Below are 26,230 nucleotides of genomic sequence, written 5' to 3'. Positions count from 1 at the left end.
ATCACTTTGGCAATCCCACCAGCAGATGCTTTAACTCACATCAAGCCACAAACACTTCGGATGTTCTCCAAAGTCCAGTCTAAACAGGTGGTCTTGCTCTTTAGCCAGTTCCCTTCACAGTTCCCTTGTTATGTTCACCACTAACATGAGATTCAGAATTCCCTGTGACCTCTGTTGAGTCTCTCCACCACACAGAACTGAGGGAGCCACCTGAGAAAGGTCTGGGTGGGATTTCGCACAGGCAGTGCGTGGCACAGAGAAGCACTAGCTGCCCTGGCTGCATGGACAACACTTTTCAACCACAAAAGTTCAGGTGCAAGATTTGTTTATGATGCTGATTTTGCCCATAGCATACCCTTTACGTTTATGCAGTCCCAGAAATGAACTGCTACCTTCTCATAACAAGCCATGGCTTACATCAAGACTACGTGACTTGTACCACTTTTGAAGTAGGTATGATAGTACCAGAAGGGAGAAGGGGAAGCGGAGAAGCATAAACTGTTTGATGAATACTCTAGCACTGTTTAATTTTGCATGATGGGAAGATCATTGTCATATGGCAAAGCACTGTCCATACTGGGGACCCAAAGCTAAACCTTGGGTTGGGCTTCTCAGAAGAGAAGTTGAATACTTCACTTCGGCAAGTGCAACTTACCTACATGGAGCAAGGAGATTTTGGCTCAAGTAAAAAATGTCAAGTATAAATACGAGTCACATACTGCACTGACTAACACCAATAAAAATACATACTTCAGAGTTTGATAGTTACTAAGTGCATCTCTTAGACACTGTTGTGGTTTTAATGTTCCTTTGGTTTTGTTCTTTTTATTTATTGTTATGTTTGTAGAAACAGCCAAGTTGGAAAATTATGCCCAGACATTGTTTTTAGCGTCTGGCACACTTTCCACAGCTAATGCTTATCACTGAATGACACATCAGTTACAATGGACATCAATCTTGATTAGCAGACCAAATTTTTGATATAAGGATCATTAATGTAAGCTTAATAGTACACAAAAAATCATACTATGTGCACTTTCCTAATTAACATTTTTTGCCTTGGTTGAGATTAAGCCACGCTTTACAGGAAGGTTCCCAGATTAAGAATATTTCCATACAGATTAAAACAACAGCAGTAACTGCTTCCTTAGGAAAGCTTTTATAATGTTCGAGCACATTCAACAGCCTAGCTATAGTTCCTTGTTGTGGTTTAACCCCAGTATGCAGCTAAACCCCACTCAGATGCTTCCTTTAGAAGGTTTCACAGCAGTTCCTCCTAAGTTACTGTCCGCTATTACCTTTGGCCGATTTACTACAAAGGCTGAGAACAGATTCAAAATTCCTGCCACCTTTCAAGTGACCTCGATAATTCTGTTTCTTCAGATAACTAACCATCCAGAATACATGCATAAACTCCCCAGTTGTTCTTTAACCTTTAGTCTAAGTGGAAGAAACTAAGTAAAACTGACTTAAGATATTATTTGTTTATTTATTACAGGCAACATAAGAGCTCCAAGTTATTGAGTTTTCTGCCTGTACTAGTTTTCCTTATGTTCTCAATAGCGGAGACATCATACTACATATTTTTTCTCCAGTTAGGGATTACAGCCTTTCTCAAACTGTACCTTTCTTGATGCTAAAACTGCTGGTGCACTTGATGGATTATATTTGATTGGTAAGGACAAATTCCATCAGCTTACATCTTTTCTCCATAAATTAATTACCTCAATAGTTCTCAATGGACCGCAAATAGGAAAGGATTGCAGATTTTCTAGAAGAGTGTGGATCTTCATAAACCAAATTTAAGCCAGCTTACAGGTTTTTCTTAGTCCACAGTTGGCAGGTGAAATATCACTTATTTTTAAATGGCCTAAATTAGCAGTGATGTGGTATTATTGGGCTTCTCATGCTACTGATAAAGAAGAAAAGCTGCTGTTGTGAAAACAGTCCCAGGCAACAACACCCAACTATCCCCACAGTAGACTGGATTAAGTACTTCTCTCAACTTGGCTGTCTCAGGAAGATTGTCAAGGAAGATGGGTATTTTGCCAGGTAAAGGAGCTGCCTCCATTCCACCAGCAGAGGACTAAAGAGACAAGTCAAAAATGCAGCATTAAAATCTCACCTTATCCCAGTGCCCTGAGAGCAGCGTTGCACCAGCATATGTGTTCAGGACGTTGTTTCATGTGATCTGCCATATAACTTAATTTACCTGCACTGCACAAATACTTACTGCGGTTTTGTAAGCAAGCTTTCCAGCGGAAAACTCACTAGCATCTGTCATGTATCCCTGCAAGAACTCTGAATTTTGTCCTTGTATTGTGTCAAACTTCAGAGCTGAGAAATACATTACACGTTCAGCAAATGAGGAAGGAAGGTAATTATTTGATTCTCTGCCTTCTCCATCGACCTTCAGCTAACAGAGGGCTGTAAAAGAGAGTACACAAGTGGCCGCTAAACTCTTGGCAAACTGTTCCTCCCACCCACTCACGACCCCCACTTTCTCTCCCTGTCCTGTGACAAGAACCACAGCAGGCTCCAAACGCAGTATCAGTCTTTAGACCCGTATTACAAAGACAAACCAGGGTTCTAAGGCGCTTTATGGGGAAAACTGAAGGAGGCTGACAGGGGTCATCTGTGGAGTAGCACTGCTATAGTGAGACACCTGGAGATTTGATATTTTGGCATAGCATCTCGATATTGGGAGATGTGCGTTACCTGCTGTAAGGAAACCACGGAACAGCAGAGAACATGTTATACAAGTGTCTCCAGGCGAGTCTTTCTGGGCCAACTCCCTGCACTGTCAAAAAGTTATTACCAGCAACTGGAACAGCAATTCTGGACAACTTTCCCAGTCTGCCACGGGAATCAATAAAAATGAAAAGGCCCCAAAGAAAGTATCTGGTGGGCTGGGAAGTGTCTATGTAACTGTGACGGTGGTTCCTCCTGACAGTCTGACTGTCTTAAAAGCCCAGCCATTTAACTGGCTACAATTACAGACATTACAGCACTGCTTATCATGGAACAGGAACCAAGCTATATGGCAGCCTTGTTTCAAAAACCACCAGCCTGAAAGGTTACTGACTAGGGGGATGCTTTACGCCATCCACTCTATTAAATACTTTACAATGGCTGTTGGTCAGAGTGCACTGACTGGAATAAACTGAAACGAGAAACAAACCAGCAGTCCAGACCTTGTCATCTGCTTCATTACTCTAGTTATTGCACTTGTTTGTTGTTGTTTTTTTTTTTTAATGAGCCCAAGTTTTTTTAAAAATATTTACTCTTCCCAGTAAACATGCATCACTAGATGAGAAATAGGCTATGTTGGCACTATACGTGTTAATATTCAAGTTGAAAGCTGAGTACTTTTAACTGAATCCCACTAGTTCAGGTTGCCCCACCACTATTTCCACTCACAGAAAGAATTAGCTGAGGAGTGTATCTACATAACAGTTTCCAGAATAAACAAGCTTAGTGCCAAAGGAAAAATTACATGGCTTGAAATTGAAAGGCACACAGTCTAATTCTCAAATTAAAATTTCATGCAAACATAGTAGGGTTGGGGGGGGGGGATTGACCATATGATAAAAATTGTGTTTAGTTCTCTTGTATCATAACAGCTCTAAGCATCAGTAAAGTCAATCAGGACATTACAGACGACAACACTGGTACTTCAGCTTATACAAACAGCAGTCCCACCACAGAGCTCAGTCCTGTTCCTACTGCAGCCAAATGAAAGGCATAAACATTCCCAGCAAATAAAGCCCCAAGGTCATCAGCTCCCCATGGATATTCCTATATTAGCTTTATCATAAGTAAAATCAATAAACAAATAAAGTTACTTTAATTTGAGCATAGCTATACTATCCACAGGTGAATAGATAAAAAAATAAAGTTACTTTAATTTGAGCATAGCTATACTATCCACAGGTGAATAGAATTTAAGAAAAGTCTTTTTACCTCTGTTGGTTTGTAGCAATCTACAAGAGTTTCCTAGAAGCAAAACATGAAAGCATTAGTTTCAATACAGAGCACCAGTGAACATAAACAACTCTAGGGCAGGAAACCTGACAAGGGAGTGGGGAAAGAGAAAAGGAGCAAGAACCAGGCACCACTGGATGGAGATGCTACCAAACACTGAGCATTGTAGCAATGACCACCTTCGCTCCCCAGGTAGACCAAAACGATTTGCAGCTGGAGAGAAATGATGGCTACTTCCTCCAAGTTGGAAGGTACAAAATCCCCTCCTCCAAGACAGCTGGGGAGAGGAGAATCCAAGAACATTTCTCCCAGCAATACGCATGTGAAACTAGCTTTCTTTGAAAGCACCACGATATTTGCAATGCAGAAATACAGACGTTAGGTAGGTCAGGCACTCCTGGCAGGGCAGCTGCTAGCTGCTAGTTTAAGCAGAAACAGCAAAGCTATTTATGAATGCTGAGTAAACAGCCTGGGGACATGCCCCACGGTTCTGTGGCTGGGCAGTGGGCACTGAGAAAAGCATGCCTATTAAGGCACTCCCAGCAGAGATGTGCACCAAAGCACCAAGTTAGTGATTTCCTAGAAGTGGGCTGAAGTGCAGACCACTGCTCTGGTACAGGTTTCCTTCCTTTTGTGCATCTGGCAAGTTTATAAATGGAGTCCCTCACATGGGTTTCACATCTTAGCTGATATACATGCATCTCATTTAAGACAATTATGTCTCTTTTCCTCTTCACCTCCTTCTTCCATTCATTGACTTTTACCACAAGCAGGATTCAAAGAACTGGTTTGAACTGTACAAATCCAGCAGACAGGTTCTGAATTTCCCTACTAACTCGTGTTGCGGATCATCTCATCCCTTTGTCACACTTTTAAATGTGTTACTCCATGATAACGTGATGGGTTCCAATTTCTAGCTGGTATAGCTAGAGAAACAACGTTTCCAGTATCCTGAGGACAAGGGAGGATTTGTGGTCTGTATATGCACACATGCATATTGCTGCTGCTGCAGTCAGGCAGAGAAACTATCTGGTCATCATAACTGCCTCTCAACCACACACATTTTATATACTTATTTTAAAGAAGAAAGAGGAGGAAATTGTAGGGCTTTCTAATCTGTCTTAGCATATCCCCCTATATTACTGGATCCTTTGAACTTTTATTTACTCCCGTTATCGCTTACCTTCCAGAAGTATCTTATCCTAAGGGATTTTGATTACCTTCACACAGCCCAGTAGATTATGCTAAACTCGAAACTTGGAACCTCTCAGCTCTAATGCTACACTGACAGTGGATTCAATCACAACGAAGATATCAACCCAGGTGCGTTAATTCAGCCGCATTCAGATTTAAAATTAGAAAATAATATTACCTGTAATTTGAGAGCTCTCTCCTCTTCATTGGCTGCGTCGAGAAGGTCATCGATGTCAATTTCTACATCTGGCATCTCTTCTTCCTGAAAAGGGGAAAACTCCCAGTTAGTTCACAGAGATAGCCTTTAATTAACCTAAAAAGCAGCCTAATGATTACACCCATCTCCCAGTCTGCCTGGAGACAGACAAGAAGAAAATCAGTAAGGGATGGTGGCTTGCTGCTTGTAATGGGCCAGCATTAGGCTGAGCCCCAGCCATGGGGAAGGTGACAGCTCTTAAGAAACCCTTCCCCCAAATGTGGGAGTTGTGTTACTAACCCATGCCCAGCAGCACAAGTCAAGCTCTTCTCACAGCACTGGACAAGAGGATGAAAAGAGGAGAAGAGGTCAGGGAAGGGGAAGTAGAAAAAAGCTGTGGCAAGCTACCAAATTGCTTTGAAAACCTTCTTGACTGGACTGCTTATTTGGTCACACTACGGAAGGTCTCCCTTGCTCAAAGGTGGCTTACAAGGCTGATGATATACATGCCCCATCAGAAAAGCTGCGGTGCCTGCAGTGAAGCAAGAAGTCTAAGGCACGGAGTATCCTACAAGTATTTTTAAGCCTCCTCCATCAGTACACTTCTCCTTTTGCATCAGCAGCACCCCAGGCATGCTGTTTCCCAAGTCAGAGCTGCAGTCTCCTCTTTCTGAAGGACTCTTTTTGAGTTCTGGAATCCCCACGAGAGTTTGCTGCCCACAGATATCACCGTTCCTTGCATTTACAGCTCTGCAAAAAACACTGCTGGCCGTTTTTTGCATTTCCTAACGACGAGAGGCACCTCAAAACGGCACAGACAGGTTCAAAACACCGCAGCTTCCGCACCTCGCTGCACGCACCTTCTCACCAAGTGCCAAGTCCCACCGCCCCGACAGCTCAGTGCCAGACCCCCAGCTCTGCCCCAGCCGGCACTGCGAGCCTGCCCTCTCCCAGCCCCGTGAGCACTGCTATCGGCTCGCCAGCACCGCATCGCCTCGGCACCTCCGGAGCAATGACAGGGGCCTGGAGCAGCCAAAGGGCAGGGTCACGAGTCACGAGGAAGCAACCAGACCGCTATCCATAGCTGCAGCTGTTCTCCTGAACCCCACAGATGCTTTTAAAGATCCCCAAAGATCCTTTTTTTTGACAAAAACGTGGTAGCTCCATCAAATTTCCAAACGGTTTTTACCAACTATGACATAGCGTAACAGCTTCAGTACCAGTCACTGTGGGTGATACCAGAACTACTCCTCTACTAGGTAAAAGAAGAGCACAAACATCAGCAAGGAAGACACCAAACCAGCTCAAGTTGATCTAAGGAAGGTAAGGTACCCCTACCAAAGTGCCAAACAACTACTCTTATCAGAAGCTCCCGCTGAAATGCCAGCTGCTGCTCAAAGTTTGTCCGGGTGGGAGGAGTAGGGACAGACCAAGGATGATTTTAAGTTCCCTGTTCCCCACTTTGGAAGGAAAACGTGCAGGAACACGATAGAGCAGACGTGCGGGCTGTTAGACCCAATGAATAAGAATATATGAAGCACGTCCTTTGCCCAATTAGCAAGTTCGCTCTTTTCCAGCATGTGTTTTAGTCAGAAAGGAAGTGTGGGCATTTGCTGAGATGAATCATAAAAAGTCCTAGCTACTGTAAGACATTCTGGTAATGAGGGGATTTAAACAATGGGGGAAGGGGAGAGAAAAGAAAGTTCCTGACTACAAAGGCATTTAGTAAAAGCAATCAGAACTGGAGGGGATAAAGATTAATCCACAACGGCGGAGCACACACTTAGTTCGTAGCTTACTAACCCAACCCCACACTAATTCTCTTATCACACTAAGAACCAGAAATTCACCACATAGACAGCAAACCTCCTGAACATCTTATCTAAGCAGCTTACTATAAATACTATTGAGGTAGGGTGTCTGGAGTTATCATTAATACTGTAAACACCTATCAAAATACGCACCCATGGAACTGCACAAACGCCGGCTGTGCGTCTGTCACCACTCAGATGAGCTGGTCAGCACGCTGAATTTTGGTCACATTTTGAACTCTTGCCTGTTGCGTTCTGGCAAACTGAAATGATGTAGAAAGACAAGAGCGAGGGGGAAGTCCCTAGAAAGTATATAAAGCTTTACTGTGATCACACTTCACTGAAGCTGAGAGCTCCTGAAAGATTAGTTTTACTTTGATTGGTACCACTCACGTGGGAGAAATCCTTGTTTCTGTCTCTCTCTGCTCTTATCTTTTTCAAATCAGCTTTCTCCCACATCTCCAAGGCTCACGCTGCTCTGCAGAGGGCAAGGTGCAGGTATGGCTGAGTTAACATCCTCACACCTTCCTTCAGATGTCCACGGATAACACCAAGGAGTCTCGCTGACCCCACGTTTGGAGCACTGGTACTTGCAGCAGGGAAGACCGAATCCAGTCTGAACCTTTTCTCCCCAGACAAGTATTTTACAATACCATCATTAGTGATGTTACCAGACATTACCTCTTGCCTGGATAGAACAGCAGGGTTCAGACCCAGAGCTTTCTAATCCATAGTTCAGACCTCTTCAGCTGAGCCAGGAAACAAAGTGGCCCCGTGAGCGAGGAGCCCATCAGGATGCCAAAGCTTGCTTAATACATCCAGCCAGCAGGCGTTTATGGCCACATGAACCGATAACACTCCAGATCCTTTTTTAAACCATTTTTAAGCACCGTTTTGACCACTGACACTTGAATCCCACGGTTCTACCCTAGACAGCAGCAGCCTCAGCTTCTTGGTTCAGGACCTTCCCAGGATCCCCAGCACACCTCCCCGAAGCACGTACTCACAGTAAGACGCCCGCTGCCTTCCCCGTTGTGTAGGTAGCTGGCAGATTGCCCTCTCCGGGACCTGACGCTTCAGGTTCAGTGAGGATCTTCTGTCCCTCTCCCACCTGAAGGCCTCAGTTTCTTCTGCGAGTTTTCTAATCCTTCCTCCCCTGGCCGAGTATTTCCCATCCCTGACATCCGTGCTACAGCCAGGGCTCACCAGGGTCTGAGACGCTGCTGCACGTTATCTCCCCCTGGAAATGACGGCCATCCAGCGCTGAGTTAGCACTCACCCTTGGCTTTTCACTGCCGTGCCAGCCGGGTTCGCTTAAAAGCAGCCATCAGTCCAGAGGGCAACGGTATCAGTAACTCGCTGAAGTCTTGGTGTAACAGCTAGCACAGCTCTTCTACATGAAGGAAAGCCGTAACAGGAATAGTTTAGGAATACTTTAGAAATGGGGGGATATAATTCTGTCTGATACACCGGCATTTGATTCACTTGCACCATCTGTAATACGTTACACACATCTTCAACACTTCACAGCAGATTTAAACTCTGATACAAAACCAAACAGAGGGGGGACGCTTAAAAGGTAACTCTTGCGCCTATTTTTGGCTGAATAAACATACGGGCATCATAAAAGCATTTTTCCTCTTCTGAAATACTGAGCATGCATGAGCTCAGATTTTTACGTCAGGCACGGAAAGCACGTGTTTAGGTCAGACGCCTGACCGCTCCGCGACAGCTGTAATGACAGAGGAAAGGAAGAAACAGTTGTCTCTTCTGTTTGCCTGACTTTACTGGTGAGATAAGTGTGGCTGATCCTACTACAATTAAGCAGCTAAATCCAGCCTGGGTTGGGCAAGCCTGAAAGGGGCTGCACATAGCAGAACGGGGGGCGTTTCAAGGGGCTTCTTAGTGCCATAAGAAGAAACCACAAACAGCATGCTGCCAGGGGGCAGCCCCCAGAAAGGCTAAAAGAGAAGAGGTATGGGGCTGGGGGTGCAAACACCCTCCATCTGAAGCAGCTGGGGGAGGAAGAAGATGGACGCTCTCCTTTTAAGCACCCTCTCCAGTCTGCTTTCACAATGTAGGCAGGACACGAGCTGACTCCCACCTGAATATTCAGAAGTCCAAAAATACCACCAAAGTTAACTTTTGTGCTATTTAATGCAACTTAAATTCAACCTTGCATTGGGTGACAGACTCGTGGTTGCTTAAATTGCGTGAATTCTTTGCGGACTACTGGCAAAAGACCTTGGGGCACAGACATGCATTAATTAGTAAATAGCTGGGGCAGTTTAAGACATTAAAACCGTCCCAACTGTTTGCAATTTAGCCTCTGGCAGAGGTTGACACTACCCCAAAGGGCGGATGCAACAACAACAGGCGAGCACTCCTCAGCAAAGGCCAACAAAAAGGTCGGAGCCACCCAAACCACGTAAGCCATAAGGCTGGGTTTTGCAAGAAGCAGCTGAACGCTTGCACTCTAACCTGCCCACCCTGCAAGAAACACGTCTGGCACAGCAACAGCAGGTCTGAAATCCTTACAAGTATTTATTAATTGAACATGGATTTGAGGCTTTAAAATTTAAGGGGCAATAGCTGTTCTATGGTTAAACTTAAAAACCCAGCTCTCAAATTAGCCTGCAATACCACACTGTAACTGCCCATACACTCTATGCCATCTTCTCGTTTGCATTGCTGGAAAATAATTAAAATAATTAATATTTTAAAAATAAATAAATAAAATAATTAAACTGGTTTGCTTTTTACTTTACATTTTAAATTTGGGGAAAAAGAAGAAGCTTAGTGCAGCAAGAAAAGTTTAGCCACAGAGTCAGAGCCATCATTTGTACACTGAATTCGGAAGCAAACTCTTAGAAAGCACAGCAAGAGACAGGTGAAGGAAAAGGGGGAAGAGACCATGTGTCTGAAAGTTTCAGAGAGAATAAATCAGGCTTTGCTCTCGGAGTCCTGGAAGGAGGCTGGTGCAAGCGTTTCAAATAATGAAAACCAAACTGAAAAACAGGATCAGTTATTCTGCAAGTATCCATTTAATGTGTGAAAAGCAATTTCTATTTTTTTAAGAGACTTCTGCTGGACATCTAACACAGTCAGCCCTAAGCAAGTCCACCTGCAGATATGGATGGCACTGCCCCAGTGCAAGATAACAGCTGACACCTCAGGGTGATAAATAATGCTATGAATTACCAGGACTAGCAGTTTTTGGTTATGTACGTATCCTGGTGGGATTATGACTAGTCTGCTACCTTTATGTAAGTTATGCGTGTGAAACACAAAGGAAAAATCCATGCATTCCTTTTTTCAATGCATTCAAGTTGTCTTTGGGGACTTGTGAGCTGGGACAAAAGTAGATGAAATTGAGAACAAAAAGAGCAGTTTAAGTGGTCAAAAATTAGAAATCTGTAACCAAACATAGGCATTTTGCACTTAAAGCTAATCCTGGCTAAATGGTGTGTAAAAAAATATACAACAGCTAAAATGAAGCCATGTGCAACACAAAACAGCTGCTAGTGTCTATCAAATGGTGTGAGGAACAGAAGATTAGGAAGGGATGTTAACGACCACAAGAGGAGGTTCAGGAACGCCTGGGCTCAGGACACAACATAGGATGAAGAACCTTCACAGTGGTTACATCAGATTACTAAGTGATCATGTGTTTTCTCCAATCCTAAAATATTAACAGCAGTAACGCCAGAGCAACCATGGTGATCTAATGACAGAACCTCATGACAGAACCTAATGACAATGAGGTTGGAATTAGATGATCTTTAAGGTCCCTTCCAACCCAAACCATTCTATGGTTCTAAGAACCATAATTTACCCATGGCACTGCCCCTATTTACAGAAACCTCCTGTGCTGAACCTGTCTTCAAGCACGACCTCATGTGGATCAAGTGGAATACCCAGAAGAGGGACACTGAGTGCCCAGCTGTCAACAGAATTGCTTAAGCAAGTTATGCATTATCTCATAGGAACACCAAGCACACCTTTAGCTATATAATACGGCATGAATGGCTGGATGCAAGTTAGGGGCACAGGGGTTTATCTCTACAGTCTCTATCTGACCTACCCTTGGCACTGAAGCTAGCAGGACTGCCCAGGGCCTTGCAGGCACACCACTAGAGGGAGGTAACACTTTACAAACACAGCAAGGGCCCATGAAGTTGCTGGCAGGGCATGAAAATGTCTTCTGAGACCTAGACTCAGTTCTCAGGTCTGGAGAACAGCGGGTCTACTTTTGTCCTCAAGCACCCGTTTGCCTCTACTCCTGTTCTTAAATACTTAGTCCTCAACTTTTATTCTCATGGTTTGGTTCCTGAAAAAGCCTACCTCCTCTGCTTCTGTTTGTTGGGGTGTTGCTTCTACCTGCTTCCCAAGTACCTTTTCTCCCCATCTGAGGGCCAGAGGAAGGACCACTAGGGGCAGAGGAAGGAGCGACTCTCAGCTCCCAGGCCCTGTGACCGGGGCTCCCTGCCAAGAAGAGCAAGAAGAGCCCAGCCAAGTTCCCTGTTTGGAAAGCTTGTTCATCTTTGGAGCTTACTGCCAAACTTTTACAAGTCAGGGCACAGGACAAGCTTCTCTGAAAAAGAATGGGAGATGCCTGATGAAACTGCGAACACTTTCAGCAACCGGCCACGGGCATCTCTGACACAAAGCAAGTCTACTCCCTCCCATGTTTCCAAGATAAGACACACTAGAGCTTCAACTAAGCTGTTGGAAGTCCTCACACAGTGTGGCAAAACACTGTTCTTTTTTTCCTCCTGACTTCAACTCAGCATCTTAAGTAACTGAACTCTTACCTAAAAGTCTTTCCAAGATATTCCAGCTGAGGCAGGTACCTACTATGAATCTCTTGAGCTCAGATGATTTCAAGCTGGACAAGTTCAACATTTTAGAAGTGTGTTTTCCAGTTGTTAAACCAAGGGCAATGCCAAAAGCCATGCTTACAAGGCTCTGCAAGGAGGAATCCACACATTGCTGTGAAGCAGAAGGGGAGCTTATGTAGGAATTGCTAATGCCTGGAAATAAAGAGGATATAACAGAAAGCTGTGGGAAAAGGCTGTTTAGCTAGATGAGAAGGATGGACAGACATGCCCGACAACAGTGTCTACATAAGCAGGAACAGCTGGACCTGAGCTTGCTGTGCCCTATGTGCACAAACTGCATGGATGGCCCAGAAATTACAGCTGCATGTGTGCAGTTTTAGGACCAACAGAAAAAAACCTGTTGGCAGAGTGTTCACATTCAGGTGCCATAGTATATTAGCATGGAAATCAGACTTCCAGACCAAAGCTCACGCACATCCAGCTGGCTCAGAGAATAAAGAGCTAGCTAAAGCCTGTCTGCATCTGCCAATTCACCCTATGCTTTTTTTTAGCAGATAAGTGGGCAAAAAGCCTGAAGCTTAATTTAGGAAGGGCACATCTTTACCCAAGGAACTCCCAAAGAGGAGACTTGTTGGAGATTCATGTCTGAACCCAAGGAAGAAGGAGCACTCTCAGGTTCCCAGGACTAAAGTGCACCCTAACAATATCCCAGCTCCGTATCAGTATGCAACTTAGATGTGCATTGCCCCCAACTAGAGACATGTGAGAAAAAGCACAGGATTACAAGTTAAAATGGATACCACAATGCTCCTTGGATGATTGGTTGAGCTTGTCCATCCCAGCACTTAGCCTTCGCTGAAGCAGAGTGGTTAGAAATTCTTCCTTCTCCTTCCTCCACTTCTCCCACCATAAGCAAATGCACTGCACCCTTCCAGCACATCCACTTCAATATACAGAGGCAGATTTGCAGAAATAACCTTAGCTGAATTAAGTCAGTGAAGTCTTAAAGGACAATGCTGACTGGGTAGTTGATATAATGGTGTTTTGTAATCTACTAGACTCATACTTTCTGTACATGTCCATAACACATAATGCAAAAACATTGGCAGTGACAGTAACCTGTTGGTCTAATGCACTCATCTGGATGAACAAACTAGAGCATGCCCTCCAACAGATGTTAATGGGCTTAAAGGGAAGATAAGAGTAGGGGTGAGAAGGGCTTTCGCTCATATTTAGCGTGAGCCATTTGCAAGTGTTTTGGTGAAAAATACAGTTCTCTTTTATATGCTCGGGTAAGATGCCCTAACATTATGCCTAGTTAAAAAACACTAGCCCAGAATGCATCTGAAATAAATGGTCTCATTGGACAAAATACACAAAACAGACAGAGGAGAGGGATCCTGTGAGAATAATTACTTAATGGCTGAGGCTCTTTTAGATTTTGAATATTCAGGATCACTAATTCCTTACTGAAGAAAGAATCTAAAGAACAGGGTAATGTTAGCTGAGAGAGACACAGAGGGACAGACACAGAGCTGAAGAAGTATAGGGGCAACCTATAAGTAGCCTGGCCTCCTCCACACCCACCCCTACAATCATTTCCCATTATGCAGGTGTATATAAAAACAGATATACCAGTTTGAGCAGTGTGTTCCTTAAAGGCAAGAAAGAACCCAAGCTGGGATTTAACCAGCCTTGACAATGACAAATTTAGAGATGTACTTGAGAAGAGAAATTGCTAACCTTGGCAAGTGGTTTCAGGCTGTCACAACTAGATGACAGTCAAGGCTACCAACCGAACACTGTGAGGAAAACAGGGACTTTCTGGGACCAGAATTTTTAGAATGTAAAGGGATGCAGTCATGCAACAGGGACATGCTCTATATGAGTTAGATCACCTGAAAAAACAGCACATCATCCAGTACTCTCTTGCAAGCTGCTTGGCAAGGATAAAACATGAAGGTCACAGGTCTGGGGGTTATGTTTTGGGTGGTGGGAGGCATCATTCAGGTCAGAATGATGGCAAACAGGACAATCCCTGTATAAAGATATCCTCCTGGGCAAACTGGGACACACATCCTATATGTGTTACTTACCATTAGCCAAGAACAGCTCAACCTTCTTTATTTACAATTATAAAGAAAAAACATGGTGCAAACCAAATTTAAACAACGCCTGGGAATCACTTAAGTATGAGGGGATCTTAATGTCTGTGTGTCTGCCAGGGGTTAGGTATAGCTGTAGTTTCAAAATTCAAATGGAAATGAAAGATATACTTACAGGGCAATGGCTATACATATACAGCATACACAAAACATTTAAAATTCTGGTTGTGAACCTCATTAAAGCAATTAACAACAACTGATATTTTCACCAAGCAGGGGAGGAGAACCAACTCAAGCCAAGTTCTTCCGTCTCATTAACCAAGCTGGCTCTGTCCCTTCCCTCAGCCACTGCACACGGTTGTTGTTTGTTTTGAGCTAGCACTGCCACAGATTGTCCTGGGCCTCAAGTGACTGCAGAGCTGATAAACTGGGCAGATGCTATTCCAATCACAAGTTCTATCCAAAGAGCCAGCACCTCTAAAGCGACACCACGCAGCCCACATTTTTATTATAAAATAGCACACCACTATACCAAAATAGCAACACCACAATCCTGGTGCTTCAGTGATGCAAAAAGAAGCAACTCAGTTGTCCTCTCGCTTCAACTGGAGTGCCCCTGTCAGTGTGGAGGGATCACGGTTATGGGCAGAGGTATGAACAACATCCCTCAATGCAATTCCTATGAAAACTCCCTTTATGGGCAAGCCTCTGTGAAAGAGGATAGGGAAAGGACCTCCACATCCAGAGCAAGGCCTCTCACCCCCATGCAGCTTCCCTGAATATCTTCACCCTCCCCCAAAAAACACGCTGGCCTGCATTGACACCGCACACAGCAGCAGCTGCTGCCTTTATAGATGCCACTGCAGTTTTGCCTTCCTTTCAATTAAAGGGCAAGAGGGCAGAAAGACAGTGGGAATGCACCATGGTTTCCTCTGGACAAAGTCTTTATCTAGGTTACAGGCTGCCCAAAAGCTAAATTTAAGTCAGCCGCTTAGGTCCTACCTCAGAACACGGTTAGCACGTACACCATGTTACCCTGTGCAAGCGGAACGGGAGACATAAGATGGCTGCCAGTCCCCACACTGTGTCAGAGGCCAGCTGGAAGAGGGGCAGGGGAGGCCGAGCACAGCCTGACAAGCACAGGTACCGCCAAGCCATTCACTTAAGTGAAGGGAGGCAGGGCCAATTTCACAGGAGAGTTCAAAACACTGAGGCTGTGCAGCTACAGAAGTGGAGCCACACGAAGTATGGCCCGCTCTGCCGTGCCTGCACTCTGACACACTGCCGGCAGGTGCTGCATGGCACGTTTAAACTCCCCCCGTGCCACCCAGTTGTGCCGACACAAGGCTTGGAATAAAACATGGCACCACCTAGCATACAAGAGAAGAGAGAGGAGTTGGAAAAGTGTTGACGTATGTATTTGAAGGTAGCAGTTTAATAATGGTGGTAGCCTGTAATAGATAAAGCATCATACTTCTACGTGTCATCTCAGTGCAGGCTTACCTACACCCAAGAGGGATAGGCAATGGGATTTTCAAATGGAGGTCAGGGTGTGTGTGGCAGGAACTCTCTTTAATCAGTAATGGTTAATGAGCCATCCAAATTCACTCTCTACTGCATCAGTGTGATTGCCACTGCCAGGGACACTTCTGTGTTTATGTAGACCATATGAGGGAATGCGGTGGTGACCTCAGTCAAAAACCTTGTCTGCACAAGAAGAAACCTTGGTCCCCTCTTTCTGCAGTTCTCTTTTCTGCTTGCTAGCAGGGCCACAAAGCGGCTTTTGAGAGAATAATGTGCTAAGAGAGCTAAACTGGAGTTTTATTGCATTTCATACTCTGCCAATTCAGCTGAGGCTGGGCTTGTCTAGCAGACACACTGCCTACTGTTGGTAGCTAGCACACCTGTCAAGTTTTCTTGGCTGGAAGGAAGGCTTTCTGTTCTCCTTCAGAAGGCCATGCCTTTTTACTTATATGCCCTCGCAGCCGGCATGGGCTGGCTGCCACATTTCACTGGCTGCCTTCTCCCGTCAGCAGCAGGGAGGTAGCTCTGCATGGATGGATGCAGCCTGCAATTCCATAAACAGCACTGGAGGCTTCTGCAGGCACCTCAGCCAGTGAGGATAAATAACAGATCCTTTCACTCTTCCTCTCACCAATTCTGTTGAAGACTTTTTCCCTCCCAGATTTTTTGTTTAACTATATGAGAGCTAAGGAAGTAATTTGCAAAGAATCAACAGGAGTAACTTTCCTCTAATTAGCTGCCAAAGGGGCTTTTGTAAAAGGAATAAAATGCATACATACACTACGCAGATTTTTTCAGCAAATGAATTTCTTAGTATTCTGTGTTTTAAGAACAAGTTTTCAAAAGAGTTCATTATGTAGGTGACTGAAAACACTTATCCTGGGCCTTGGGCTTGCTATTTTTAGTTTGGCATTTCTCTCTTTCTTGAACGGGTGACTGAAACACTAGTCAGGGGTCACACACTTACAGTACTGACTCTGGTCTGTCCATACACAGTAGTTCTTGTATGAGCAGCTGTTTAGGAAGCACTTGCTCAGATCTCCTGCCACAAAACATCCAACAGTGAGAAACCAAAATAGGTTCTGACTTGGAACAGAACAGCTTCTAGGAATCCCAAACTGGCCAAAAACACAGTTTGGCAAGCCTTGCTTGGTTCGTAGCCCCATCAGTCACTCAAATACTTACACTGGTTAATTCAGAAAATGGAAGTTGAGTGAAAATTGTGACAGCCCTTGAAAATGAGATTATTTTGACTATGTCACTGATGCAGCTGCCCAGTACAACAGAAACATGGCAACTTCTCTTGAGCAGGCAGAATTCCTCATTGTGCTTTCCTCTCCTTGCTGGGAAATCTTCGCCTAGTCTACAAGGAAAAGCCATTGTGATGCCAATGGAGATGTAGCTGCTGAGTTAGATAAAGACACCTTTTCTTAACATTTCTCTATAGACAGAAAAGCACAAGACAGTAAAAAAAAAAAAAAAAAAGGAAAGCTCAGTTTTCTTCTCACTTGCCAATTTAATAAAAGTCTCATCTGGTCTCATCTGAAAAGTTGATATCAAGGAAAAACAGAAAAGTGACCAAGCACTGAAAGGTGAAAATTGAACATAAAGTTCAGACTATATTCTTTGCACACTACTGGTAAGGGTGTATTAATTCCTTTCAAAATGGAGATTTTCAATTGAGACATTCAGTTTACTTTCTTGCACAGAAGCATTGTTTTCCCAGCTGCTATGTTAACTGAGATTTCTTTCTTACAGCACCACCCCTCCTTCACTCTTGCAAAAACACCACTTCACCACCAGACATATCTGCTCACTGGTCCTATATGTCATCTCACCCGATTTTAATTGAAGTCTAATTGCCAGTATGTTTTAGCTCAGTTCTTTTTCCAAAATTCTGTCATTACATCAAAATACAGCAAGTCTGGAAGGAATTTAAGCTTTAGACTTTATTGTAGGATACCTCCATTTAAAAGCTCTAAGAAGTCTGATAAAAATGTCTTCCCATTCATTTATTTTCAAGTACGCACATTACTCTTCTCTGAGAGTCTCTGAAAAACAGGTTTGTAAGGAGACACTGTACCTCTATATTAACGGCACTTCCTTGGGACCACTGCAAAGCATCACTAAAAGAAAACCTTCCATAAAATCCTTCTAAGCTCCAATTCCTACCACATTTTTCTACCCACTTGACAATGAATCCCCCTATATCCCTACAGGCATGTTTACACGTCCTGAGAGAAGTGAGTTCTTGCTCACTGCTGAGGAATCGTACTCTGAACAACCAGCCTTATAAAGGGTTACACTACTGTCTGCAGGATTCTGCCATCTTGAAAATGCACACTGAGCAAGTATCATCTGTCAGAGTCAGCAGATAACCTGCAGCAACTGTTTCAAGAACAGATACCAGTCTCACTGCCTTCCAAGGTACCCTGCAGCATCACCACCTCCCGTTTCAGCTCCCAGGATCCTTAAATAATGCACATTTTCAGCTGAATTCCCACTTTGCTGTGGTCAGCCTAAAAGTTTGTTCTCCTTCTGCTTCTACTTCAAGATTTATCTATTTTAAGCCACAAATGTCACAAAGATATGTTACGATATTTTCCTGTATTTTTCACAGAGACACAAACATGCAAAGTCAGGACTTGCCAATGATATCTAATCATCTGTGTTGCTGGAAATGGTCAGAGACCAAAGAAAAATGTGTGTTTCTGTTCCTGGCGGCATTCCAGAAGAATTAAAAGTTATGGATGATAGGGATATCTTTATTTCTTTGGGGAAAGAAGGCTTTGTGGTTCTATAACCATAGCCTGAAGGGTCATTTAAGGCATACTGAAGGAGCAAAGTATAACATATGGCAAGATATTTGTTGTTTTGGCTTGGTATAAAAGTAAAAATTGAAGTCATTCTGAAGTGTCTAATTTACTCACAGCTTTACTTGTTAACTTGTTAAATGCTAAAGAGCCATCATCTTCCAGGACATGCTAACTTGCCTGCAGGAAACATATGGCAGACCTTTTCACATTGGGTAATGAAAACTTGTGGTGGGCTACCTAATCATGACAGGGTTAGCAAGCCCAACACAGAATGCTGCCAAAGCACTGAGGCGTCCCTCTGCTCGTCGGACACACGAGCAGGAGATATTTCCAGCACAGCCGCAGAAATCCCAGATGCTGTTGCAACAGCTGCTAGCCCTCGCAAACCACCGTAGCTGAAAGATGATGCAGGCAAACTGCAAGCCCAGCACTGCCAAGGGCCTTAAAGTAAAATGAACTTACAGGCTGGCAATACCGAGAGCAAAGAATTTGTAGTTGGGCTGAGCCGAAGGGAAAGATGCCCAACAGGCTGCTGAAGGAGGAACACAGCTAAATGTTGTTCCCTGTTAGTAGCAAACCCCCACGTACATGCTAAAGAAAACAACTACTAAAAGTGTTTCCTATGACTGAAATACAGCTCCAGGCAAGGGCTATTTTTAAAAAGCCACATCAAGCCCAGCCCTTCTTTACCGAGTTGGTGCCCTGGCAGAAGTGCTATAATCCTCAGGTTTTCAAGTTAACAAAAGAGCAATAGTCTACTCTTAAATATGCTAATTAACACTATATAAGTTTTTTTTTAAAAAAAAAAAAGGTTTAAAGGGGAATGCAATTTTCTCAAGTGTCCTCTAAATGCCGGAAGGAGCACCCTCTATTAGGAGGGATCCCGAAGCTTCAGCACTTCCCAGGAAGGAGAGAACTCACATACACGCTCGAGATCCCGTTTCTCAAAGAGCTTCCTGCTTCTGTCAGGATAACAGACAGCAGGACTGCCCCGGGCACGAAGCACTCGTGTAAATCAAAGATCCTCTGCAACTCCTGAAGGCAAAATGCAGTCAGAGGGATGCTCCTGGTTGGAATCGAGATCCCTGAGGCCAAAACAAGGAGGTGTTTAGCTGGGGCTTTGTCTGCGGCTGACTAGACACCGCTTTTCAGACAGAATCCCAACCAGTACAGCAGTCTTTCAGTTTTCTCCTACAGTTATTTACCTACTATGCAAAGCATTTCCAGCAGCTCTGGTATATTAAACATATAGCCAAACAGTAGTTCATTCAGTTTGACGTTATACTGAACTGCCATACTATTTCATGTTATGCCATCCCACAGCGCACTATATACACAGTCTACACATATACACACCAGTCCTTCAGAAGCCTATTAACAGACCACAAATATGTGCCTACACAAATCCACGTATGAACAGTTACCTGTTGTTACAGCAAGCTACCAGAAGAAAAAGAATCTGCACACAGATTCTGCAATGAAGGTGCAGGTAGCAAGGCCTTGAAGGAGCACTGCTGCTTGCCGTAGCACGGCAGAGCACATTAACGAGCCATCTGTTCATTACAACAAGCTAGGCAGGATTCAGCTTCTAACTGCAGAGACTCTACCTACAGCATGTTCCTCGATCATGCAGACAGTTGTTGGATATTGCCAAAATCTTGCCACAGCCGTTTCAGAGAACATGTTGTATGTCTCTGCGACCAGCACAGTCTGGATTCAAAAACTGCCTTCCCAGGCGGCCGTGCCTTTAAGCAGAATTAGTTACGCTACCAAGCAGCCCAGAGCCAGGTTCCTCCAGCTAGGTATGCCCGCATAACCAAGCTCCGAACTTCTGCTCTCACCTCGGAGAAAGGCACACTGAATTTCCAGAAGCATGAACACCGAAGAACATGAAATCTGTTCTTCTCAGAAGAGATACTGGCTCTTGAAAAAGAGGCAAGGACAACATTTCTCTCTAGTCCTGTACAGGCAAGATGACAAGTCTTTCAGCCTCTCCCCCCTCCCCTTGCTATGTTCCTGCCTTCAAACGCAGAAATTAAGGAACAGCTGTTGCTTTTGCCAGCTTTGTGAGAGGCAAAGAGCAGCAGTCAGAAGGAGCAGCAGGGGGACAAGACTGTAATATACTCCGTGTCCCATCTGTTGAGAATGGGTAACAGAAGACAGCGGGCGAGGAGGGAAATAGTGACTCCGACGTACAGCCCAACACCTCTTTTCTCCCCACTTATCTTATGTTCTTTGGCTCCATATCCAGCAACTGCAGCAAAGGAAAGGACAAAGTTAAATGCGTAATATCAATCAGTTTAGTATCCTGACAGTGTTCGCAAGTAAGTTGTTTAATTAATACACTCTGCAGTCAGTATTTTGGCTTACTTGTACTCTGCCATGTGGCAAACTAGACAAAGCAGATGGTCAATAAGCTCTGTTAAACTGTCAGGGCCAGCTATTATAAAGAGACACAAAACAGCTCTCTGATAGTTCCAAAATTTTTAAGCTAAGTCTCAGCAATCTCAGTTTCGCTCCTCCTCCTAGAAATGCTGGCACCAAAAGAATAAAGATTAAACAAATAACTTTCCCAAGCTTAGAGCTCTCCAGGCTCCATCCTAAAAGATGCTCAAATTCATTAAAAAGCACAGAAATGTGAGAATAGCCAGTACCATCTGCAGTACGCTGAGACACCACCGATTTGTGCAATCAGCTGTTTTGCATCTTAAAAAATAATAATATGTAAGCATAGCACTTAAGTTTAGACAGCTAGGATAAAAGTCAAATATTAATCCCTCTGCCACTGAATTTCAAGCAGGGAGACCAGCACAGCACGAGCCTTATTGAAAAGAACGAACAGGTTGACAACGCAAATTTCAAAGTACTTTCTGCTCTTCACCAAAAAAAGTTGTTGTCACACTTAAACTGTGAAACAAACCTCAGACACCTTACCTCTCATGTACCTCCAGATAGCACTTTGATCCTCACAATGAAGACAGATGCTCTTAAAAAACAACCAAGCAGAGTTGAAGTCTGGTTCAGCAGAGCAGCAGCTTTGTCAGGCCGGAGTAGAAGGGATCTGGCAGGGCACATCACTGCGCCTTGTTTTGCTCTGCTACAACCCATCTGTGCCTCCTAAAGAGGTCTCCCTGCCTACTAACCCAGAGCCATTCACGTGGAGGCCTTGTTCTGAGGCATCTCCAGAGACAAGCGTTCACATTTTGACAACGGCGTGCCTTCCCCTCCCCTGCCACTTCCCACGAGGGCAGGCTTTCCTTCGAGGCCTTCAGGTGCTACAGGTCAACTCCTGCATTTCACCTGAGGAAAAAAGCATCGTGCACTGTTATGACAGCCCTAATCCCAGCTGCAACAGACTCAACCAGCTAAACACGACACGCTGGCAGCCCTGGGGCTCCCCAGAGCTGCCGTGAAGTGAAGCATCAAATAAGGGGACTGGTATTTCTGTAGTGCCCGAGCAAGATAAGCTGCCATTTATCTGAAGAATGTTCTGCTTCCTCACATTAAAGCAGCTGAACCTCTACACCAGGAGTCTAAGAGCAACTAGGTTTTAAAGGTTTTGAGTCCAGTTCTCTGTAAACCACCATGAGAAGCTGAAATGTGTCTTTCAGGCCCCAGAACATACGAAATAGTGTTGCAAAAATACAGCAGTTAGAAGTTGGTCGATGTTATTCCTCATCGCAATTTAACGCTTATATTTACAGGAACTGAAAGTCTCCCTTTACAGGCAAACTGGAAACTTTGCTACAGAGCCCGGACAGGGTATCCGGTGAGCTGGTGCCCCCGCCTCGGTGAGCTCACGAAAGGCAAATTCTTGAAGTCTCCTTTTAGAAGGCAGCCTTTGTTTTCCCAAGCAAAATACGATTGGTTAAACCTTCAGCCACCCTGAACCTTTTCCGACTCCAAAATGTCCTTCCCCTCATCTTTAGCACGCTACTTTGCGGCCAGCCACCTCAATGAGAGCTTTCAACAGCTTTTGGGTGGCTCTTACACCAGCTCACCTGGGTACACTACAGCCACCATCACCAGACCCCTCAGCACCACCTTTTCAGGAAGGACTATTTCTCATCTATGTTCCTAACTTAGCGCCTGTCACAGTAGGGCTCTAATATCAGTTGCTCGGTCTGACAAAAGCTCCTGCAGCAGCCACCAAAGTCATTATAATCGTGGGGAGTTTGCAATTGCTGGCATCATTCAGGAGCTGCTGGCTAGAGAAATTAAACTGTCAAGAGGCAGATCAACTTTGTTTTTGTAAATTACGACTTGTATAATGTGGGCTCAACCTTTCTATGTCTCAGACTCAGCCAACACAACCTATTTACAGCAAGGAGCTAGACGAGCTTGTGCAGCATCAGGTAAAGGCTGCAGCAGCGTGGGTTTCGTCCTTCTGGACAACGCTGGCTAGTTTTTAGCCTCTGGCAGACTTTCAAGGAATCATTCAAGCAATCTACCTGGGTTCAAACTTCAAATACTCATCCTTGTGTGTTGCTTTTTCCTTCCACTGCCTTCCGTCTTGGAAGCACTTGGAGGTTAGCGTTCCCCTTTCGTCATCTTCCCTGCTTTCAAATAAACCAGCCGATCGTGGGACAGGCAGAACACGTGCACATGAAGCCACTTAGTGTGTAGTCATACCTAACCCAGAGCAGCCGTCCTCCAGAATGAGACCTTCATCTAATCAAAGTAATTTGTGTTGGGCTACATTTTAAAGCACAGCTACAAAACTTTTCTTTTTTTTTTTTTTTGGTTTGGTTTGTGTTTTTTTTTTAACCAACACCCAGGACTCACAAGCTGAGATTTCTCTTGCCTGGCTTCAGATGTCTGCCATCTACTGTAAACAAAAGGAGACTAAAAAGGGAGCATCAAGCAATTATAGCACAGAGGTCTGTCTCAGGGCAGATGAATCTTACTCATATACCAGCATGGAAGACCTGCATCCTCCTGGAATGGGAGAAGCTGAAGTTCACCGTTGGTATTGTTGACCCTGAAGGCAACATACACACAGCAGTCTACCCTAGTCCAGCAGAGCCGAGACAATGCCCTTCTTCATATCTCGATAAAGTTATCCCGTGTACCTTGGTAAAGGTTGAGTCAGGACATGAGACTAAGGACAGGCTGTCTTAAAGACCGGCTCCGGTGTTGCTCATACTCCTTAGCCAAAAGAGACATGTTACAAATCACAATGAATGTCATTTAGTTCTTCCATCTGTTAGTCCGCATTTTAAAACTAAACTTTTTTGCTACCAGCTTAAAAGAAACACATCAAAAGTTCTAAAGATGGGCACTACCAGCTGGCTGCTTTGACCACCCAACAAACGTTAATTTCAGTGCCAAAAAAAAAAAAAGAAAAAAAGAAAAAAAGCCTTAGCTGCCTCCCGTTAAACATTAACATGGATGGATTTTAACAAGATTAACTTGTTAACTTGGACAGATTTTAATTAATTTGCTCGACATAGTGCAATAGTCCTTTTCTGTAGAAAATAGTTTTCTACCTGCAGACACCAAGAAGAGGAAGTAACACTACCTGAGCATCCTCTCTGCTCCACTTCCTAGAGCAGAACGTAGCTCTTTTGCATTAGCACACCTTAGTCGAAGACTTGACTGTTTCACATTCTTCTCATGCTGTTTCACATTCTTCTCATACAACTTCACCTTTGAAATCAAAGATGTGATTGGAAGTGCAGGAGAAGAAAATGTCAAGCAGGTGAACATTACAATTTAAAATAAATATTTCCAAGAACAGCAGTGTTCTCACTGACACGCTGTATTTAGCACACACATTTAAATCCTCAGACTTTGTGTGGCAGTGAAGGATGTACAGAAAACGTAACATCACTATGCCATGGGGTGTAGATAAGGAACTAACTCCAGTGAATTCAAAATAAAGTCTTTCAGTAGACTTTCAGCTCCTTTGCAGGCGACCTAGGCCACAAAAGGGCACAAACATGTTCATGAGGAAGATTCCTACAATCTTTATCCCTCCAGGTTCTCACAGGTCTGTTTCTGTTCCCACCTACAGGTTTTCTCAAATGGGAGATGTTCCAGGGGTACCAGAGACAATAATCAAGTCTTCAGACATGAAACTGCATGCGCATGCATGCAAAACCAGGTGGAAGGAAGGGAGTAAGATCAAAGTCAGGCACTCCCTTTCCCTCTCTGGGAAAAAGAGGTAAGAGAGGAAGCTCCATTTGCTCCTTTCTCTTATTTCTGTTGTTTCCCACTCTAAAAGATTTCAGTTACAAAATAGATTTCAGCACAAACTACATCCAATGCATCCTGAAACGGCTGATTTTTACAGGACTTCTTGTAGATGGAACAAGAGCGCTCACCTAGCACTCTGGGCAAAGTATAGGACCCACGGGAGCTTGAGGCTATTTTTAGGTGGTTTGTTTTGTTCTTTTGTTTGTTTTTTAAACTGTGGCACACAAAGAGCAATGACTCCCGTTGACAATGAAATGGCACATCGGCAAAGTAGATGCAGATGATGACATTAGCTTGAAAACAAGTTTCACATCAAAGTCTGACTTGTTACTAACAGGTAATTTTCTTTAGGACAACATGCACTTCAAAGTCAACACGGGAAGGGAAGGGAAGGGAAGGGAAGGGAAGGGAAGGGAAGGGAAGGGAAGGGAAGGGAAGGGAAGGGAAGGGAAGGGAAGGGAAGGGAAGGGAAGGGAAGGGAAGGGAAGGGAAGGGAAGGGAAGGGAAGGGAAGGGAAGGGAAGGGAAGGGAAGGGAAGGGAAGGGAAGGGAAGGGAAGGGAAGGGAAGGGAAGGGAAGGGAAGGGAAGGGGGAAGGGAAGGGAAGGGAAGGGAAGGGAAGGGAAGGGAAGGGAAGGGAAGGGAAGGGAAGGGAAGGGAAGGGAAGGGAAGGGAAGGGAAGGGAAGGGAAGGGAAGGGAAGGGAAGGGAAGGGAAGGGAAGGGAAGGGAAGGGAAGGGAAGGGAAGGGAAGGGAAGGGAAGGGAAGGGAAAATAATAAACTGTTGGTTTCAAAGTAGCAGATATATGTCTGGTCTGTCAGAGACCAACATAGGAGCTACTCGAAAGAGGGCTACATACCACATTTGTGGTCGGAGTCCTTACATCTGTTCTTACACAGAGCAGAAACAACGACACAGGCGAGGGAGCTGTGGATCTCAGGGAGCCTGGGCTTCCTGTGATTCATGTCTCGATTCCTAGGTGCCCAAATAAAGCTCTTCCCTTGCTAGATGCTAGCAGCTTAAAAGTTAGCCTGGCAGAAGTCACATATGCACACACACACAGATTTTCTGCCAAGCACTTTTGGTTTGCCATTTTAGCTTAATAATGGAAACAAATACACTCAGTGCCCCTGATACAACTACCCTGTTCTAGCTGCAATCCAAACTGGTACTGGCCAGAGAAGCAGCTTTCAGGATTTATATTTGAATGGGTTCAGCAAGCTATTCTGAGCTTGCAAAAAGTGTTGATGGCCATAAAAAGAATCTGTTCCTGCTCAGCTTTTAAGCATCGTGTAGTACCAGTTCCGAAGACTTTCCAGAGTAGAAGAGGACCCTCTTAAAACTGGAAATGTGTCAGTGCTCAGGTAGTCCAAAGACCTCTTTCTTTCCCAAATTAAAAGACTGAGCTTCAGAGGATTCCCCATGATTACATGCAATATCTCTTTGTCCAACCTACATTACCAGATTTCTGTAAAACCCAAGTTCCCACTTTTTATGCATTCTGAAGTACGTTAGCATACCACACTAGCCACAAGCCAAAAGGGATGCACATTTTAGTATTTT

At 44.3% G+C, this 26,230-nt stretch overlaps 1 protein-coding gene across 1 annotated transcript in view; it reads right to left on the bottom strand.

The window, feature by feature from the left end:
* The window catches only part of PPP1R14C (protein phosphatase 1 regulatory inhibitor subunit 14C), a 52,439-nt gene that overhangs the window by 7,066 nt on the left and 19,143 nt on the right, over nt 1-26,230 (bottom strand). Inside the window, 2 exon segments of the mRNA XM_048076937.2 lie at nt 3,964-3,996; nt 5,357-5,440. Of these exon segments, the coding sequence (XP_047932894.2) occupies nt 3,964-3,996; nt 5,357-5,440 (117 nt within the window).

Source organism: Anser cygnoides, chromosome 3, assembly GCF_040182565.1.
Source record: "Anser cygnoides isolate HZ-2024a breed goose chromosome 3, Taihu_goose_T2T_genome, whole genome shotgun sequence".
Classification (NCBI taxonomy): domain Eukaryota; kingdom Metazoa; phylum Chordata; class Aves; order Anseriformes; family Anatidae; genus Anser; species Anser cygnoides.
The sequence above is the reverse complement of the archived record's forward strand: the minus strand, read 5'-3'. Positions and strand labels throughout refer to the sequence as shown.